The sequence below is a fragment of the Lissotriton helveticus genome, chromosome 11 (assembly GCF_964261635.1).
Source record: "Lissotriton helveticus chromosome 11, aLisHel1.1, whole genome shotgun sequence".
Taxonomy (NCBI): Eukaryota; Metazoa; Chordata; class Amphibia; order Caudata; family Salamandridae; genus Lissotriton; species Lissotriton helveticus.
This window is the reverse complement of record NC_136072.1, coordinates 986,391,140-986,404,938: the sequence shown is the minus strand read 5'-3', so window position 1 is coordinate 986,404,938 and position 13,799 is coordinate 986,391,140. Positions and strand designations below refer to the sequence as shown.

At 49.8% G+C, this 13,799-nt stretch overlaps 1 protein-coding gene across 1 annotated transcript in view; it reads right to left on the bottom strand.

The window, feature by feature from the left end:
* LOC144790925 (sodium-dependent serotonin transporter-like) overlaps window positions 1-13,799 on the bottom strand; it is a 697,068-nt gene that overhangs the window by 80,795 nt on the left and 602,474 nt on the right. Inside the window, exon 9 of the mRNA XM_078665560.1 lies at window positions 3,723-3,854. Coding sequence (XP_078521686.1) covers window positions 3,723-3,854 — 132 coding nt within the window. The remainder of the gene's footprint in view (window positions 1-3,722; window positions 3,855-13,799) is intronic.

The window sequence follows — 13,799 nt, the reverse complement described above, 5'->3', positions numbered from 1 at the left end:
GAAGTCCGATGACGTCACCGAAGCAATATAGCACCCAGTCTGGCACAACAATGTTAATTCCCTTTTTTCTACCTCTTCGGCATGGATCCGGAGCTCACTCTCTCTCAGAGTTGTGTAAGCTTTCCACACAAAATGTTTTTGCGAATTACGACCATGTTTCTTGCATGTTTAGACACTCTTTTCACTAAAAACGTATAACATTGAATATCTCCGGTTCTACTGATTGGAGTTTTGTCTTTCTGGTATCATTGTATTTTTAAAAATGTTATTTAATTTTCTAAATTCATTTGGGGTATTTCTAGGGTTGTGTTTTCAATGTATTACTGTTTGAAGTGATGCATACATACTTTTCACATTGCCTCTAAGTTAAGCCTGACTGACTGCTTTTTGTGCTGTTGTGGAAAGCTACCAGAGGGTTGAGCACAGGTTAATTTAGTGACTTTTGTGGTTCACCCTGACAAGGATTGTGGTTGTTTCTGAAGTAGGGCTTCCACTCTTCTCAAACAATAACCCATTTCTTACAGACCAGGATACATCGGCAGGGTTAGAAATTGACTTTCCTAAGGGCCCTGACCCTAGTAGTCATATCTTTCCACTCCATGGTGAAGAATGCATCAGAAGTACTGGACTTGCATCTCCCCTTAGTGGATGTCAAGACCAATGTCCTTCCAGAGGCCCTCTAACTAATGGTTCCTTGCTGTAACCTGTTTTATCTGCATGAGAGAAGCCCAGCTCAGCAGCAGTGGTAGTGGGGGAACCTTCCTTCCTGTCAGCACATCCACATCCATTCCCAAAAAGTCTCATCATACAAGCTTCTTGTTCTTTGGGCAAGGCAATGGGCACCTTTCCTACAGTACCATCTGACAGGGAGTCAAGGCACATGAAATCTTTGACCAAGAAAGTCTTCTTAGACTGCATGGCAATCAAGTTCTTTAACGCCACCTGCCTTTCCCTGAGATGTATCACATGGTTCCTTGCATCTGCCAGAAGACTCACTTCACTAAAGTTATCGGAAATGCACAAAACTGCCTACCGGTCAACAGCAATTCCCTAATCAGAGATATATAAGGGCGAAATATAACAGCAACTCTCTGGAACCATACAAAAGGGGAGAGGGATAAACAAAGCAGTATATTAAAAAGAAGAGGAATGTCCTGATATATGTACGACATGTTAATTGCAAACATATGCCAATCGAGATGATTGCTACTGTCTCTTGTTTCTGTACTTGGATTACAATAAAAAGATGTATTACTCTGCAAAAAAACAAATAAAAAAAAGAAATGCACAAAATGCCTCATGCCACATAATTAAATCTGCCCATGAAACAGCAGATTCAGTAACTTGTGCCATGGGCCACCTTTTTGGATCTTCCTTTTGATGCAGCATGTTGATTTGTTTATGAAGCGGACGCTACCTTGGTGCATTTAAAGGCTGTAAAGACCACAGCTAGGTCCTTAGGCCTCCAGAACCCCAGCCTATAAATGACTACCGGCAATTGTATCTCTTTTGAGGATTCTCAAGCATTCTCTCCGTCGACAACACCAGTCCCTGCAGTCTAAAGCACAACAGCCCCAGAGTCCTTCTAGTCAGGCAGTACGAAAGGCAAAGCCAAATGCAAAGGTCGTGGATGCCTTCATCTGGCCCTCTCCTCCTCATCTTCCTACACTCCAGGAAGGCAGGCCTAGTTTGTTCCACCAGACAGACGTGGAGCCTGAAGGAGGGAGGGTGTCCACCTTTCTACTAGCCTTGAAGGCAGCTGCTTTAGACCAGAGGGTCACCCAGATAATAGATGCCTCCAATCGAGGATGGAGTGCTCATTTGAAGGATCTGAAGAAAAGAGGCATCTGGTCTTCAGAAAAGCAGGTGCTTCATATCAACCGGCTGAGGGTGATTCGGCTGGTGTCCAAAACCTTCTTCCCCTTCATCCAAGATTGGTCTGTCCAGATATGGACCGACAATATGACTGAGATGTGGTACATGAACACGCAAGGGGGTGTTGGGTCTCAACTCCTGAGTCAGGAGGGATTGAGAATGTGGTCTTGGGCACATCATCGCAGGATGTTGCTGACAGTCAATCACCTGGTGGGGTCTCTGAGTGGCAGAGAAGACAGCTTGAGCTGGCGTTATCGTGCGGATCACGAGTGGCATCTTCTACCAGAGGTAATCCTAGACAAATTCAGTAAGTGGGGCAATCGTCAGGTAGTACGTTTACTTACTCTTGAAACGCTCAGTGCTGGCAGCTCTATGTCCTCCAGTATCTGTTATGGGGAGCCTTGGCGGATATGTTTCTAATGAGGTGGAACTTTCAGCTGCACTATGACTTTTCACGCATGTCCTTGATTGCTCTCTTCAGCTACCACCGAAGGTGGTGGATCTTATTCTCTCAGCTTGTCGACGCTCTGCAAAATCTCTATATTCTGGGAGATGGAACCGTTTTGTATCATGGTGTTCGGACAACAAGGTGAATCTTTACAGGCCCAGCTGTCTCACATCCTGCAGTTCGCATTGTCTCTCACTCAGAAAGGGTATTCAGTGGGCACTGTGAGAGGGACTTAAACCTTGTTTTGACTTTTTTGATATTGTCTGATTGAGCCCCTTCACAGTGGTCAGATGCAGTCACTTACAATGAAAATAGTGGTGATGGGGAGGTGAGTCAGTGAGTTACAAGCCCTGAGTGCCCACCCAGCTTTCACATCCTTATTTCCTGACAAGCTGCTGCTGCGAACCAGGGCGCCTTTCCTCTATCCACTGCCTCATTCCACAAAGGAAGAAATCCCACAAAGAAACAACTGTATCACTTAGATCCTAGGAAAGCGGTCTGTTTTTACTTTTACCACACTGAGGATAAGAGAGCGGCTGACTAGCTCTTTGTGTTTCTAGAAAAGGAAAAGCTGTCCAGAACCGAAAGTTATTCATATCCATCTGTATCAAATCTTGTTATGCTCTTGCGAATAAGGAACCCCCTGAGGAAATTAAAGCTCATTCCACCAGAGCCTGTTCATTGTCTTCTGCCCTCGCAAGAGGTGTTCCAATTGCAGAGATCTGCAAGGCAGCTACGAAGACATATTTACACACCTTTGTAAAGGATGCTGAAGAGCATACGGATGGATTCTTTGGCAGATCTGTATTGCTGGATTTCCTCAGCTAGTCATCCATCAACCCTCTTGTGGGAAAGGTACTGCTTGAGAATCCATTCAACAGGTGAGAAATCTGCAAGTAGACTTATCCATCAGAAGAAAAAGTTACTTACCTGCCATCATCCTGGTGTATACTCTATCTACCTGCCGATTCCTCGCTGATCTCACCTACCACCCCTTCTATGCATGTGATGTAAGAAACAACGAATATGGACCCAGATACAGATTTGGCACTGCAAAACATCTTGCTGCTGTCTCTCAACCTGCTCACCTTAAAGGCTTGGAAAAAATTGATTGAAACTGACGTCACTGTACTGGGGTGGGTGCTATATGCATTCGGTGGCGTTATCTGATGTTACTTCCGGTGTCGATATGAAGCAAGTGCCCCTACCTGCATCTTCAGAGCATTGAATTATCCAAATCCAGAATGGCACCTGGGATTATTCAACAGGTGAGGGGTTTGCAGAGAGAGTAACTATTCACAAGAAATATTGTTACCGAAGGTAAGGAACATTTTCTTTCGGGATTGCTTACCAAAACGTGTAAAAACAAAAAAAAGAATACATGCTCATATTTACTCACATAGGTAAGTGTGCTGAGAGATCCCAGAAAGCACACAATTACGAGTCCAAGAACGAAGAACTCTCTCCGCTTTGCAAGGATATGTGGATATTCATCCATAACTGCCGTAATGACTGCTTCCAGCCCTCCAAACTGTTAATATAAATACATTATGATGTCTCTCGTAAATCAATCATATTAATAGCTGTGCAAAATGTTTATGGAATTATGGAATATCTTCAGACATTGCTGCTCTGTTGTGTAGCACATTATTATGTGTATTCTTACCTTTTGTATGTCTTATTCCTTTAAGGGCTCGTGGTAGTGCGAGCCATGGAATTCACTGTACGGTGTTCTGGATTCCAGTCCAGGGCATTCAGTAGTCTGTTGGTGCCTTGGACTGGAAGCCGTTTGCCTGGCGCTCGCTTGTTCCTTCATATATTTTATCTGCAATAAATTCTTGATTGAACTTTGATTCCTGCTTCTTCAATCACAACATGATCCCAACCTATCTTCATTTTTTATTTTCATACTTTATTTTTACGTGCAGAACACAAGCATGATTGTATTTACCTCAGCATGGCAACAAGAGCTTCTGATTTGGGACCCGTGATATGACTCTCATGATAATAGATGTCACTATATCTGTTATTGCAGTTGGTCATAATATATAGCACTGGTAATTTAAATACAATTTGAGAAGAAAAAAACACTGTTAATAATTTATTTTAATGGCCATCATGGTCCAGTTGTTTTTTCATGATTTCTTTTGAAATACTGGTTTGGTTGAATTGTAAAATGTGCCTGACATCTCTTATGGTCTATTTTAAAACCTTAGTCGCATTTGTATCCTCAATTAGTGAAAGTGTTGCTGAATTTCTTCCCTTCTCCGATTCATCGTACACTGGAGTTTGATAGATCACACAGGGGCCGATTCCGATTCGATAAAATCCCTTTACAAATAGCCGTACGGAGCATATTTCCCATACGAATCGTACCCGTAAACGTCCCCGTACGTACGATGAAGTACGATTTGGATCCAAAGCAGATCTCCGGACGAATCGTACTAAAAACCGTATGACTAAAAAGTACGTGCAATTTGTATCCGGAACACGCAGTACGCGAAGTCCGTACGTAATTAAGCAGAAGTTTCCGCCCCAGCAAGTACGATTCGTCTCTGCGACACTCCGTATGACTCTTTTTCTACGGGAGCTCAAAACGTCTGACCCGAACCGCAGCTCCGGTACGCGACGCACATGCCATCAACCCCATCGCCCGTGTCATCCCAGTCCTGTATGCCTACGACCTGGTGCACAGAAACCGACGACGGCGCATACGGTGAGAACAACAACCAGGGGCGATTGGGGGGGTGAGGGGCGGTAAACATAACCCATACCAAAGTCCAAACCTAATCTGGATGACATACCTCACCACCAATGTCCGGTTACTTGGGGGGCGTGTCCAGCAACCCCTGCGTACCGCAACAACGGAAGTGTACTTGTATGGTGCGTTTCAAACGCTCGCGTATAGCACCATTGAAATAGTAATACGAGGCGCACACACGCCATGAATGCCGGGGTACGGTGCGTTACACATGCTCGCGTATGACTCCATCACTTTTTTTTTTTTTTTTAAAAAGACCTTTATTATCGGAAATATACAGCACACAGCGTTCTGCTGACAACCCATCCGGGCCAGCCGCATATCGTCAAATCCGTAGCACTTGCACAAAAAGAAAGGAAATGACACATCCCCATGGCTCGCGTATGACTCCATCACAATAGTGATATGAGGCCCACACACGCCATGAATGCCGGGGTACGAGGTTCGCGTGCGCCTCGTTCAGTGTGGGTTCGTCAAGTGTTTGATTGTGTGGCTCGCTCATAAGCAACGTTTTCCATACGAATCACATTCTGATTACCCGGTCTGGATCGTACTTGTTGGGTCGTACAGCATGTTGACGATTCGTACGGTTCACTTTGAGGGTCCGTGTCGTACGAATTTTCCCTTGCTATTCGTACGGTTCGCAACGATTCGGTCGTATATTTTTCCTACGAATCGTACTACGGGATTTGGACGGTAATTGGACGAGTCGAACGGAAAGGGCTATGGATTCGATTCAGTCGTACGGATTAGTTTACAGAATCAGAACTGGCCCCACAATGTAGTTCATTTCACTCTTTCCCACTTTAACATCCTCTTATTTTGTATTTCTACCTAAACTATCAGTACAGCTTTCATAATTTATCTCCTGTGATTTGAATATAACCATGCTTCTTAAATAAACAAGACTAACTAGCCATGTCCTTTTAAGAACTAACTACAAGCCAAGTTACAATAGACAATAGTTGCGGTCGTGCCTGCAAAGAAGAACATATAACTTAGGGCTCATATAGAGCTGGGTATTATTAAAAATCTGCCACAATTGTAGTTGGTGTCCTGGCCTATGCTGTGTTTATGATGGCATTTACCACTGTCTCTGTTGTTGAAAGCATACTTACTGGAACACCAGCTGACATGGCATTAGAAGGCCTGCCCTTTTTGTGGTGGGTCTTCCAGTGCCATGTCAGTTGTTTTTTCCAGTTTGCGACAAGAAAGGGGCCGATCAAAAATGTCCGTCACAAACGGTGAGAAAACTCCCAGCATGTCAGGGTTATTGGAACCCTGACTCTGAAAAAGTCAGGGTTTAAACTCCGTACCTCAATGTACTACACATTCGCAAAGGCATCAATGATATCCACGACTCCTTCTGGCCTAGCGACACCATATGGCTATCAGATGTTCATGCCTATGGACTGATGCCATTGGTGCCATCCCATCGGCTCCAACACCAAATCCGTACTGTTTTGACCTGGTGCTCTGCTACATAGCTTAGTACATGATGCCTGTGGCAGGTCTGCTAGGGCCCTTCGAGACTAATAAGGCTACGGTTCACTCCTTAGGATTGCAACTACTGCCGCCATCAAGAGATTATTAGGGTTGGGCAGAACTTTCAGAGTTTTACTCAGTGGAATTCGGCGGAGTAACATAAAAACTCCAGTAACTCCTCAGAATTCCACGTACTTCCCCCACCTTTAGTTTGTACCCGTCTTTCTCCCCCTGGGCCCATGTAGGATGCTGGCTGATGTGCTACGCCCTAGCTAGCTTACCAAGGTGTGGGGGGTGAAGTGAAGCGCCTGTTATCTCTCTAGCTCGTTGGCTGATAGCGGACTTACTAATGTGATTAGAGGCCTTCATAGATGCTGCAGTTCACAACACCGTGGCACTGGATTAGCAAGGAGTCTGTTCTGTAGTGCTTGTAATTTTGTAGGCACATTATTCCTCTACATCTGCAAACAGACTACTGCCTGGGGCAGCAGAGGGTGCTGTAAATCAGGACTGGAGGGCATTTCAGTATTGGTCGGGAGCGGTTGGGAGCCTACTGCTGGGGAATCATTTGCAGCAAGTCCGGCCGCAGTGGAGGTGAGAGGCGGAGGCGAGCGGGACTGCGAGGTCCAGCAGTCCATCTGGCAGCGCCAGCTGGTTCCTCTTCCCGCCGCGCCTCGCGCCCCCTCCCAGTGCCACGCCCCCCCGCCTGAGTGCTTTTAACTCCTCGCGGCCCCCGCTTCGCGGGTGCCGCTCGAGTGAGGAGTTTGCTTTGCCTTTGGTCTTTGCTCTCCACAGGAGTGGTTGGGAGCCTACTGCTGGGGAATCATTTGCAGCAAGTCCGGCCGCAGTGGAGGTGAGAGGCGGAGGCGAGCGGGACTGCGAGGTCCAGCAGTCCATCTGGCAGCGCCAGCTGGTTCCTCTTCCCGCCGCGCCTCGCGCCCCCTCCCAGTGCCACGCCCCCCCGCCTGAGTGCTTTTAACTCCTCGCGGCCCCCGCTTCGCGGGAGCCGCTCGAGTGAGGAGTTTGCTTTGCCTTTGGTCTTTGCTCGCCACAGGAGTGGTTGGGAGCCTACTGCTGGGGAATCATTTGCAGCAAATCCGGCCGCAGTGGAGGTGAGAGGCGGAGGCGAGCGGGACTGCGAGGTCCAGCAGTCCATCTGGCAGCGCCAGCTGGTTCCTCTTCCCGCCGCGCCTCGCGCCCCCTCCCAGTGACACGCCCCCCCGCCTGAGTGCTTTTAACTCCTCGCGGCCCCCGCTTCGCGGGTGCCGCTCGAGTGAGGAGTTTGCTTTGCCTTTGGTCTTTGCTCGCCACAGGAGTGGTTGGGAGCCTACTGCTGGGGAATCATTTGCAGCAAGTCCGGCCGCAGTGGAGGTGAGAGGCGGAGGCGAGCGGGACTGCGAGGTCCAGCAGTCCATCTGGCAGCGCCAGCTGGTTCCTCTTCCCGCCGCGCCTCGCGCCCCCTCCCAGTGACACGCCCCCCCGCCTGAGTGCTTTTAACTCCTCGCGGCCCCCGCTTCGCGGGTGCCGCTCGAGTGAGGAGTTTGCTTTGCCTTTGGTCTTTGCTCGCCACAGGAGTGGTTGGGAGCCTACTGCTGGGGAATCATTTGCAGCAAGTCCGGCCGCAGTGGAGGTGAGAGGCGGAGGCGAGCGGGACTGCGAGGTCCAGCAGTCCATCTGGCAGCGCCAGCTGGTTCCTCTTCCCGCCGCGCCTCGCGCCCCCTCCCAGTGACACGCCCCCTTGTTATACATAGGAGAACCTCCTTACGCGCGCAGCGGGACGCGCGCGGGGCGGTCACCGGGGCGAAGACCGGGCAAAGAGCGGGCCGTTTTAGGCCGTTAGAGGCCGGGAGAGACCGGACCGGGCCCCCCCTCTAACGCCCCCGCCAAATTGTCCCATTATCTACCCCAACATGGCATCTAGGGCTCTAAGGAGTAAGTCTGCACATCATGGCGCAAGCACCTTGGAAAAATTCTTCCCAAAGGCGAGCTCCCAAATCAGCAAGTGTCACTCACCCACGGACTCCCACCTTGAGATGGGTCCTGAAAGTGTGTTCCTGGACCTTGGGGAACCTGTCTTAAATGATGTTAGTACACCCATCACAACGGATGCTACTCATATGTCCCTACTGGACAGCATTGACCAGACTATTGAGTCGGTACTCCGTCAGCTAAGAACTCCTGTCACGCAGAGGGATCGGGTCTCCCCACGGCCAACGGGGTCTTCCGACCACTCTGCTGTTCCGGATAACATGGGTCTAAACACGTTGGAAGCGGGTCAAGCGGCCCTGTTAACACTCCCTGTAGATAGTGGGGTGGCTCAGCCTCTAAAAAGAAAAAAGCCTGCTGAAATAAAGAGGGCAAAAAGGGCAAAAATCGCTGTAACTGAATCAACCCTCGAAGAAAGTACAGATATCTCGGTCTCCCCTGAGCTCATTCTATCTGGGTCGGGGTCGGATCTTGTGGCCTCGCCAGCTCCTGTGTTATCACCAGCGGCGGCGGGCCCTTTTATCTTTGGTGGGCTATCTTCCAATAGTTCAGATATAGTAATTAATTCCCTCACAGCTATCATTAAGAATTTGTTAACCCCCATCTCAGCTAGATTAGAGGCCATAGAGAATCTACTCCAGTCCCGGGAAAATATTCATACTAGGAGAAGCCCTGTTGTGGCTACAAATGTACCTGTAGCCACCGGGGAATCACCTGGGAATAGCTTACCTCCTTCTACATTGCCCCAGGTTTCCAGTAGGGCATTGCCTAGTGCAAATGGTGCGTCTATCTCTCAGACGCGCACTTTGTCACCTCCAGCGCCCAGGCCCCCTGTTCCGGCTCCCAGGAGATCCAAACTACCCCCTGCGCCGAGGCTAGCGCCGCAGTCAAGGGCGACAGTGGGTCCTACAAATGCCCTAAGTGATGGTTCTGTCCCTCCCCCAGATAGACGCAGGGAGGTCAATCTGCCCCCAGAAGCTGTTCCGTATACGGCAATCATGGTGGGAGTTCCTGAGCTAACTGGTGGTGTTAGGGAGTCCCAAGACTCCCTACGTAATAAGGTCATAAGCTGGCTCAGTATTAATAGACCGCTGCCCCCAAATTTGAAGGGTGAGGTTCTGATGGTAAGGAGGATCCCATGGATTGGCCCTACCAAAAAGAACAGGTCGGGGGATTGCATCGTCTTAAGTTTTAGGAGCCCACATGTTGCAAATTATATCTGCAACTGGCTTGTAAGGCCTGATAAGTCCACAATAGAACTTGTACCCCTCTCTTATTTCTATCCTAGTGGTAGCAACACGGTGCGAGGGAGTGAGAGGGGATGGACTAGGGTGGGCTTTGCCGTAGATGGCTCCCGCTACAGATCAAGGCACTCCCTACCAACTGCTCAGGCAAATTTCACACATCACAATAGGTTTTCCTGTCTGGATCAGGTCGATTGACCACAAACCAGGTCAATCCTCTCTGGTCCTGAGAATAGGGTGGATGATGTGTTAAGTTGTGTGGGATTGGGTGTGATCCCTATGTCGGAACCAACCCGGCTGCAGGCCGCTAGTGAGCGAGGGGCTGACACGGTCGACAATCCGTCCCAACTGGGTCCCCCACTTAACACCGGGCCTGCCCATATTCCACAAATAGGGGCAGTGGAGCGGGCTGGTCCTGCTGCCACCGTTGTCGTCGGAACCGGTGCCCTGGACGCTGGTTTACCCATGGCTACCCCGCAACCTCCTGCCGGAGTTCAGGGCAGCCTGCCACCTGATCCAGGATTGAGAATTCTCTCCTGGAATGTGGCAGGAATTGCGAACAAGGAAGGCTCTCCTGAATGGGATTCCCTGGTAGGTGGATGTGATATACTTCTCCTTCAGGAGACTTGGGCGAGGGTCGCTCAGACCAGGAGAGGGTTTGAAGTTTTCGAAATCCCTGCTAAATGGGCTGGGAGGGGGAGGCCATCTGGTGGCTTGGCAATCTGGATTGCGAGCCACATTGGGTGTCAGGCGGAGCAGGTCCGCACGTGCTCGCAGGACATCCAGTGTGTGCGGCTCACCTGGCCTGGCAAAACCTCGTGGGCCATTGTCAACGTCTACTCGCGTCCGGTGGCCTCGCCAAGTGAATCACCCACCCTAAATGATTTGGCTTCCTTCTTGGGCCAACTTCCGGGTGATTACAAGGTGGTACTTGGAGGAGACTTCAATTGCCACTTTGAACCTCTGGAAGGTTTACTCGATGGTGTCCTTACGGCCGAGGACGACCACTGGGGGGTTCCACCCTCTTCTTCTCCTCACCCTAAAGCCTGGTCCCCTCTAGCCTTACAACTCATGTCCCTTACACTGAATAGCGCGCTGAGGGCGTGTAATGGTCGTACGCCTTCCGATACCCCCTCGGTGTGTACTTTCAACAGGAGGGGCCATGAGTCGAGGCTAGATTACATCATGGTGGACATCACACTTTGGCCCAAAGTGTTGGACTTTAGGGTAATTAAGAGGTCAGACAGCGACCACAACGCCCTCTGCCTAAACATCTTGTGCCCTTTGCCCTTGACGGACTCATCCCCAGCTGGCCAAGGGGTCGACATGGGGGATTTGCTCCTTACCACAAACAGGCGCCGGGTTAAGTGGGGAAAGTTGGTGAGGTCGGAAGAGTCCATTAAGAAATTATATGAGCTGGCACTCCCAAGCTTTGTGGAGGTGGATGCTCTCCTGAACGATCCAAGAACCCCCGATTACCACGAGAAACTGGGAAATATTCACCAGGTTTTAGTGAGGGACTTGGCCGGGGTATTCCATCCGGAGGTCCCAATCCGAAAGAAAAGGACCCCTGTCCCCACCTGGTATACTCCAGATTGCAGGGCAGCAAAGGCTGAGCTCATTGCAGCCATAAAAGAGGGGTCAGACAAGGCTAAAGTCCGCGACTTAAGGAATCACCATAAATCAGTGCTGGCGGCTGCAAGGACCGAGTGGGACTGGAACCATTGGCAGGACCTCTACGATGCCCTCAAAATCAGGGACTCCCGGAAATTCTGGGCCCTTGTAAATAATGGGTCAGGGGAACTCAGCAAAGCGATTGAGTCTAATATAGCTCCCGCGGTCTGGGAGGCCCATTTTGGGGCTCTCTACCAAGACACTAGTTCCTGCCCGGCCGCAGAGCTGCAATTGCCCTTGGGCACTCAGGAGTTCGGAATGGAACTATCCCTGGGGGAAGTGGAGCTTGCCCTAGAACGTCTAGCAGCGGGGAAGGCGCCAGGCCTGGATAGGTTACCCGGGGATCTATTTAGGCACCACCCGGATATCTGGGGCCCATACCTTCTCGTTCTATTTAATGCCATTCTCGGAGGTATGGCGATCCCTGGGTCGTGGTTGGGGGCAGAGATTGTGCCCATCCACAAGAAGGGTTCTACTCTGCTCCCTTCCAATTACAGGCCTATAAGCCTGATAGATGTGCCCCAAAAGCTCTTCGCGCGCCTCATCTTGGACCATCTCCTAGACTGGGTCGAGGCCAATGACATCTTGAGCCCCCTTCAGGCTGGCTTCAGGAAGAACACGTCGACCATGGACCAAATCTTTCGCCTCCTTCTCCTGTATTGGAAGACGGTTACGTTAGAGGGAGGCCGATTGTACATGGTCTTCGTGGACCTGAGGTCAGCCTTTGACCTCGTCCCGAGGGGGAAGTTATGGGAGGTTTTGCAGAAGCTAGGAGTTCCCCCCCACCTCCTCAGAATCATTATTAGGCTGCATGAGAACAACTTTGCGGTAGTGAGGTGTGGGAGGGATGGCAAGCCCTCGGGTAAATTTCCGGTCCGCCGAGGTGTCAGACAGGGCTGTGTCTTGGCTCCGACACTGTTCTGTCTGTACATTAACAGCGTCATTCAACACCTTGACGCTGTTGGGGATAATGACGCCCCGGTTTTGGCAGGAAGGAGGGTTCCGGCAATAATGTTTGCCGATGATACCCTCCTTCTTTCCAAAACCCCTATGGGGATCCAGAGGATCGTGGATGGTTTTGGTCACTTCTGTCGACAACATGGGTTGGAGGTGAACACGGAAAAAACTAAGTTCATGATCTTCAACCCTCCGACCAAGACCAGACCAAATCCAAAACTGGGGGAAATTAGTCTGGAAAGGGTTTCTACCTTTATATATCTGGGGGTCTCACTTCAAGAAAATCTCACATGGGATTCCCAGGTGGCAAGATCTAGGTTGAAACTCTCCCAGTTATCGGGCGCACTCCTGAGGGTATCCAACAAGTCCACCTTTAAGCCTGTCAGTCCGGCCCTGGAAATGTACAGGACCCAGGCGAAGGCAGCTGCCTTGTATGGCAGTGAGCTGTGGGGCCATAAAGCTGGGTCTGTCATGGCAGGGGTGGAAAACTGTTTCCTCAGACGTCTTCTTGCTCTCCCACAAGGCACACCACTCCTCCCCCTAAGACTTGACCTGGGCCTTCCGTCAATCGCAGAGGACCTGCGGTCGAAACCGGTGAAGTACTGGCATCGGTTATGGTCCACCGAGGAGCTGCATCACTATAGGCAGGACCTCATACACGTTATGAGGCTGGATGTTAATGGTAAGATCCCGTGGCTGGCACTCATTAAGTCGGAATGTTCCAGCCTGAATCTGCCAGACCTATGGGATGACCCAGCTCAGGGCTGTAGAAGGATTCCGCGCAAAACCCTGGCACAGCTCTACAAGAACAAAACCCTCGCTGATATGGACAATGCCTGTGACAGTGGCACCCTGACGGGACGTTTTTTAGTATCCAAAAATTCTTATGCTTTTGAACCTTTTATGGATTTTATCTATCCTCTTTTGGCGAGGAAATTGTTCCTGCAATGGAGGTTTGGTACGCTCCCTACTAAAGTCTTCACCTGTAAATGGTCGCCAGGGGGCGACAAGCTTTGCCCATGCTGTAAAGTTAAGGATGAAGATGATCTACACATAATGTTCTGTTGCCATGCTTATCGGAGCCCGAGGAGGCGCTGGCTAGCCCCTCTATGCCGGAATCTGGGCTTCAGTAACTACCTGCAGGCCTACAGGGTGATGAAAACTAATACCCTGGGCCACATTGTGTTTGCGGTTTCCAAATTCTTGATGGCAGCATGGATAATAAGGAAGAAAATGTCTGGTTAATCCTTCTTAGCTTGTCTTTTTCGTACACTGCAGGTCCAGTTGGTTTTATTGTATATACTGTCTTTTATCTGTATGTTTTTTTATGCTTCTTTTATGGCCTATGTGGCCGAAATAAAGAATTTTT